Source organism: Schistocerca nitens, chromosome 12 (genome assembly GCF_023898315.1).
Source record: "Schistocerca nitens isolate TAMUIC-IGC-003100 chromosome 12, iqSchNite1.1, whole genome shotgun sequence".
Taxonomy (NCBI): domain Eukaryota; kingdom Metazoa; phylum Arthropoda; class Insecta; order Orthoptera; family Acrididae; genus Schistocerca; species Schistocerca nitens.
The window spans coordinates 91,836,132-91,843,475 of record NC_064625.1 but is presented as its reverse complement, the minus strand read 5'-3'; the positions used below and the strand labels follow the sequence as shown (position 1 = coordinate 91,843,475).

General features: G+C 44.3%; 1 protein-coding gene across 1 annotated transcript in view; it reads right to left on the bottom strand.

The window, feature by feature from the left end:
- Positions 1-1,132: 1,132 nt before the first annotated feature.
- Positions 1,133-7,344, bottom strand: part of LOC126214928 (homeobox protein Hox-B4-like) — a 205,855-nt gene continuing 199,643 nt past the window's right edge. Inside the window, exon 4 of the mRNA XM_049941567.1 lies at positions 1,133-1,545. Coding sequence (XP_049797524.1) covers positions 1,133-1,545 — 413 coding nt within the window. The remainder of the gene's footprint in view (positions 1,546-7,344) is intronic.

Sequence of the window (7,344 nt, the reverse complement as noted above, 5' to 3'; positions counted from 1 at the left end):
TGGCGGATTAACGGCGAGGGCCCGAGGGCCGGTGTGCCAGCCAGCCCGGATGTTGTTTTTAGGCAGTTTTCCACATCGCACGAGGTGAATACTGGGCTGGTCCTCTCGTTCCGTCTGAGTTACATGGCTCGCAGGCGCTTCAGTCTGGAACCGCGTGACCGCTACGGTCCTTAGGTTAGTTAGGTTTAAGTAGTTCTAAGTTCTAGGGGACGGATGACCTCAGATGTTAAGTCCCATAGTGCTCAGAGCCATTTGATTTGGCACCGTTTGCAATTATGAGCTTCAGCACTGTTGTTGTTGCTGTGGTCTTCAGTCCTGAGACTGGTTTGATGCAGCTCTCCATGCTACTCTATCCTGTGAAAGCTTCTTCATCTCACAATACTTCTGCAACCTACATCCTTCTGAATCTGCTTAGTGTATTCATCTGTTGGTCTCCCTCTACGATTTTTACCCTCCACGCTGCCCTCCAATGATAAATATGTGATCCCTTGATGTCTCAGAACAGTCTTACCAACCGGTCCCTTCTTTTTGTCAAGTTGTGCCACAAACTCCTCTTCTCCCCAATTCTATTCAATACCTCCTCATGTGACAATCTAATCTTCAGCATTCTTCTGTAGCACCACATTTCGAAAGCTTCTGTTCTCTTCTTGTCCAGACTATTTATCGTCCATGTTTCACTTCCATACATGGCTATATACTCCATACATATACTTTCAGAAACGACTTCCTGACAAATTTATACTCGATGTTAACAAATTTCTCTTCTTCAGAAACGCTTCCCTTGCCATTGCCAGTCTCCATTTTATATCCTCTCTACTTTGACCATCTTCAGTTATTTTGCTAATTCCCTCAGCATCACCCGACTTAATTCGACTACATTGCATTATCCTCGTTTTGCTTTTGTTGGTGTTCATCTTATATCCTCCTTTCAAGACACTGTCCATTCCGTTCAACTGCTCTTCCAAGACCTTTGATGTGTCTGACAGAATTAGAATGTCATCGGCGAACCTCAGAGTTTTTATTTCTTCTTCATGGATTTTAATTCCTACTCCGAATTTTTCTTTTGTTTCCTTTACTGCTTGCTCAAGATACAGATTACGACTTCAGGAGGTATGCCATGACTTTTGTCACCTTAGTGAGAAATACAGACCGTAGAGACTGACCTGTTGGCCGTCCTCTTGGCGCTGGCGGTGACGGCGGCGCCACCTCCGCCCCCGCCGCCCCCGCCCCCGGCTTCCTTGGCCCTCGACTTGCCCCCCTTGCCCCCGGAGGCGGCGGCGACGGGCGCGCCCGCCGGGTTCGTCTTGCGGCGCACGTTCTTGGTGTTGGGCAGCTTGTTGTCCTTCTTCCACTTCATGCGGCGGTTCTGGAACCAGATCTTGATCTGGCGCTCGGACAGCACCAGCGTGTGCGCTATCTCGATGCGCCGGCGGCGCGTCAGGTAGCGGTTGTAGTGGAACTCCTTCTCCAGCTCCAGGATCTGGTGGCGCGTGTAGGCCGTGCGCTGGCGCTTCGGCTCCATGCCCGGCTGGTACGACCCGTTCGCTGCAACACACACAGTAGGGGGATTAATAAAGGAAGAGGATACGTACCGGAAACTGCCACGGGACCCGATATCAAGAATAATGAGGAAGGCATCAGAGCTTCTAAAACAGTCAACACTGGAAGAGGGCGTTATTAAGAATCTCCTCCCACAGGCGCCGAGACCACCCACGCTTCATGGACTACCCAAATGCACAAACCGGAGTCTTCTCTTCGTCCCATTGTGAACACCATTGGGTCACCCACTTACAGACTGGCAAAACACGTGGCCAGCCTCCTTGCACCACATGTGGATCGTTGTGTGCACCATATCAAAAACTCAACAGAAACAACTGCGTCTTAGCCATGGATATATATTGGTTACTTTTGATGTGGTCACCCTGTTTACACGTGTTCCGGTCAAACACTGCACAGGCTGGTCCATTGATAGTGACCGGGCCAAATATCTCACGAAATAATCATCAAACGAAAAAACTACAAAGAACTAAACTCGTCTAGCTTGAAGAGGGAAACCAGATGGCGCTGTGGTTGGCCCGCTAGATGGCGCTGCCACAGGTCAAACGGATATCAACTGCGTTTTTTTTTAAATAGGAACCCCCATTTTTAATCACGTCGTGTACAGTTCTGCCACTGGGGACACGAGAAATTACGGGACGATGACAGATTTTTTGCACGCGTTCTATTTAGCGACGACGAGTCATTCACCAACAGGGGTAACGGAAACCGGCATTAATATGCACTATTGGGCAACGGAAAATCCACGATGGCTGCGACACGTGGAACATCAGCGACCTTGGCGGGTTAATGTACGGTGCGGCATTATGGGAGGAAGGATAATTGGCCCCCATTTTATAGATGGCAATCTAAATGGTGAAAGGTTTGTTGATTTCCTACGTAATGTTCTACCGATGTTACTACAAAATGTTTCACTGCATGACAGAATGGTGATGTACTTCCAACATGATGGATGTCCGGCACATAGCTCGCCTGCGTTTGAAGCGGTATTGAATAGCATACTTCATGATAGTTGGATTGGTCGTCGAAGCACCATATCACGGCCCGCACGTTTGCCGGATCTGACGTCCCCGGATTTCTTTCTGTGGGGAAAGTTGAAGGATATTTGCTATCGTGGTCCACCGACAACGCCTGACAAGATGCGTCAGCGCAATGTCAATGCATGTGCGAACACTACGGAAGGCGAACTACTCGCTGTTGAGAGGAATGTCCTTACACGTATTGCCAAATGCATTGAGGTTGACGGACGTCATTTTGAAGATTTATTGCATTAATGTGGTATTTACAGGTAATCACACTCCAACATCATGCGTTCTCAGAAATGATAAGTTCACAAAGGTACATGTATCACATTGGAACAACCGAAATAAAATGTTCAAACGTACCTACGTCCTGTATTTTAATTTAAAAAACCTACCTGTTACCAACTGTTCGTCTAAAATTGTCAGCCATATGTTTGTGACTATTACAGCGCCATCTGTTATAAAGCGAAAAATGTGGTCCATTAAAACATTCATCTTTCTTTACGTACTACACGAATATGTAATAAAACTGGGGGTTCCTATTTAAAAAAAACGCAGTTGATATCCGTTTGACCTGTGGCAGCGCCATCTAGTGGGCCAACGGTAGCGCCATCTGGTTTCCCCCTTCAAGCTAGACAAGTTTCGTTCTTTGTAGGTTTTTCGTTTGACATTTATTTCGTGAAATATTTGGTCCGGTCACGATCAATGGACCACCCTGTATATGGCAAAATGTAACTAAAAGACAGGAGACATCAAGGAATCATCGCTTCCGTAAATGACGGGAGTGGGCCGCGGTAGACGTTAAAATTACTGAGGGAATACAGTACGCAACTTCAGATGGATGTAGGCTGCGGTATTTGTGCAATGGTGATAAGACCTGGACAGAATAGCCCAGTGTGAAGAGCCGGATCAAACCAATTGAAATCCTAAAGATGTAAACGATATTCTGATGCTTTTGCGTTTGTATCTGTGCTTTTAGGTCTAAATAACGATATATCGCCGCAACGTTTAAGTTTGATATCACTGACATCTAAATACATAACATACATTATGTTGTACACTAAGATAAATTATTTTTCTCTGGACAGGAACAGTAACATTCAGAACATTACATCGCCTAGTAGAAAAACTCGTCACTTCGAATGCACTGACAATAATTAACAGTTGATGTATTTGTAACTTTGAGGCACCTGACATGCTGATGAAATGTGTCGTGTCAATAAAAAATTGGATAATAGTATTAAAGGTACATAAGTTTAGTTTTAAAATTTTTTTCAACCTATAGTCCCTTTTTTGGATAAGCACATATTCCAAATTCTTGGTACCTTACAATCCATCCATAACATAAAAAATGTTGAGCTCTCTAAAAAAACTTCTAGGAAAACTATATGCTTGTGCAGCATTTTCACAGGTTTTTATTAAATACTAGCTACTATCCACTGCTTAACTCACTTATCAGTAGGTTTGTTATGATGAACGAAGGTGACTAAGCACTCCGTCTGCAGGCAACAAGTGGCCCATCGGGACCATCCGACCGCCGTGTCATCGTAACTGAGGATGCGGATAGGAGAGGCGTTTGGTGAGCACACCATCCTCCCGGTCGTTATGATGGTTTTCTGTGACCGGAGCCGCTACTATTCGGTCGAGTAGCTCCTCAATTGGCATCACGAGCCTGAGTGCACCCCAAAAAAGGGCAACAAACAGCGCATGGCGGCCCGGATGCTCACCCATCCAAGTGCCGGCCGCGCCCGACATTGCTTAACTGCGGTGATCTGACGGGAACCGGTGTATCCACTGCGGCAAGGCCGTTGCCCGAAGGTGAGTAAGCAAAATAGTAATTCTACGATATTTTTGTGTGTATGTAGGTGTAGAAGCTTATGTACTAAAAAGTATGCAGTGCTGGTGTCCAGGTATATAATGAATGTGTTTCTATTATTTTGCTGTATGTTGAATCTGAAAGCATGCATAATATTTTCGAATTATATTTCAAAAATACCTCGATTCTTTACATTTGTGCAGAAGTAGAGTTTTTAGGGCTTTCTCGTTCTCACCTAGTACTGCATGTGAGGTTTTGTCACCAGAGCAGTGCATACCAACAATTTCTCCATTCCACTTTAATGCATTATGGTGTCTACATTTTTGGTTCCCTCCGCCCCCCCCCCCCCTCCCCTATGACGATTAATTTATGATTGACTTAGTTAATAGGTAATAATCAAAGGCAGCCTCAGCAAAAGCCTCCCGCGTTCAACACGTAAAGGTAAGACTCCCTGTACAGCCTTTACATGACGCCGTGGCGTGAGTCTTGGTAGCTCCCGCGTGACGTTTAGCGTCTAAAATGCGACCGGCTTGTGATCGTCCTGACGTGTTGCACCCAAGTCCCGGCGGACTTCTCTGAAGTCTGTTGGTTTTGAGTGACTTTGGCAGCTTGAGGTCTCTTAGTACAATGGGATAAATCAGACTTATATCTGCGAGACTCGTAGTAATAGTTTTAAATATGGGTCTTGGGCTTACCGTCTGATTTTATTATTGTATCTCCAACAAAACACTCCACCTATGCCAGATGGTGTAGGGACTCAATATCATAAACGATGCGCACAATAACATTAGATTTTCAGTGTCACGGAATAATGTATAGACACTAAGAGTCGCCGACCATCGCGCCAGATCCGTCTGCATGTCACTCACGTATGCCATATTTAAAAATGTTGATTATACTGAACAAGACACAGCCCTCAGGGTTGAAGCTGTTTCCATAACAAACCAAATACTACCGGAATACGTTCAGCGGTAGAGTCGTGAAAAGGTAACAAAGTGGGTTGCTTTCGCTATTAGTGATACTGATATTAGTATGGAAGTATTATTAAACACGCTGAGAACTGAAAAAACATTGTATTGATTACGTTGAATCATATTACGTAGAAGAGACCCACCAATGAAAGAATTTACACAAATACGACGAAATTCAAAAGTAAAGAGGAAATAGCCCTTTCTAAGAGTAATTACTTTCATTAATTTGCGTCATATCCTACAAACCAATAAATATCTTGCACTACTCACTCAGGGTTCAAGCTATCTCACACCAAATTTCATGGATATCGTTTCACCGGTTTAGTCGTGAAAAAATAGCAGAGTTACTTTTGCATTTATAAAATTAGTATCGAAGTACAGATTGCCGTGGATTAAACACGTTCATGATTGTTTAAGCATTGTATCGTAGCTCTTGCGTATCAGTAAACTGAAATGACATATTCCATATTCCTAGATTTCCAGAAGGCTTTTGATTCCGTTCCTCACAAGCGACTGTTAACCAAACTGCCTGCATATGGAGTACCGTTTCAGTTGTGTGACTGGATTCGTGATTTCCTCTCAGAGACGTCACAGTTCGTAGTGACAGATGCTAAATCATGGAGTAGAACAGAAGTGATATCTGACATTCCGCAAGGTAGTGTCATAGGCCCTCTGCTGTTGCTCATTTACATAAATGATCTAGGTGATAATCTGAGCAGCCCCCTTACATTGTTTGCAGATGACGCTGTAATTTACCGTCTAGTAAAATCATCAGACGATCAATTCCACAAAGTGATCTAGAGAGAATTTCGGTATCGTGCGAAACAAAGCAAAGTGGGAGGTCATCCAGATGGGTACTAAAAGAAATCCGATAAATTTTGGGTATATGATAAACAGCACAAATCTAAGGGCTGTCAATTCGACTAAATACCTAGGAATTACAATTACGAGCCACTTAAATTGGAAAGACCACATAGATAATATTGTGGAGAAGGCGAAACAAAGACTGCGCTTTGTTGGCAGAACACTTAGAAGTTGCGACAAACCCACTAAAGAGACAGACTACATTACACTTGTCCGTCCTCTGCTGTAATATTGCTGCGCGTTACGGGATGCTTACCAGGTAGGATTTACGGAGGCCATCGAAAAAGTGCAAAGAAGGGCTGCTCGTTTCGTGGTATCGCGCAATAGGGGTGAGAGTGTCACTGATATGATACGCGAGATGGGGTGGCAGTCACTGAAACAAAGGCGGTTTTCTTTGCGGCGAGATGTAGTTACGAAATTTCAATCACCTGCTTTCTCTTCCGAATGCTTAAATATTTTGTTGACACTCACCTACGTAGGGAGAAATGATCATCATAATAAAATAAGAGAAATCAGAGCTCGAACAGAAAGATTTAGGTGTTCCTTTTCCCACGCGCCATTCAAGAGTGGAATGGTAGAGAAGTAGTATGAAATTGGTTCGATGAACCCTCGGCCAGGCACTTACGTGTGAATTGCACAGTAACCATGTAGATGTAGATGTAGATGTAGATGCGTATAGCTTAACTGGCTAGGTGATCCCGGGTTGAGATGTTCCGGAGCTTGGTGCAAATCTTTTCATTTGACTACATTCCGTGACTTGCACACCGATGGTAAAATGATTATGAGGATAAGGCAGATATCCAGACACAAGCAGAAAATAAAAGAAACGACCCAGTTGGGAACTAACCTCGGAAACCCACGATCGGGAAACAGCAACGCTAAACGTATGGCCGCGACGAGACGACATAAATTTGAACGCAACAAACAACTTACGAGGGACGCGTGTCGCTCAGCGGTTAAAATACGTCAGGCTTGTGACTGATATTAGTATGGTAGTCTGGATTAAACAAGTAGAGGAGTGTTTAAATGGTTCAAATGGCTCCAAGCACCATGGGACTTAACATCTGACTTAGAACTAGACTTAGAACTACTTAAACCTAACTAACCTAAGGAC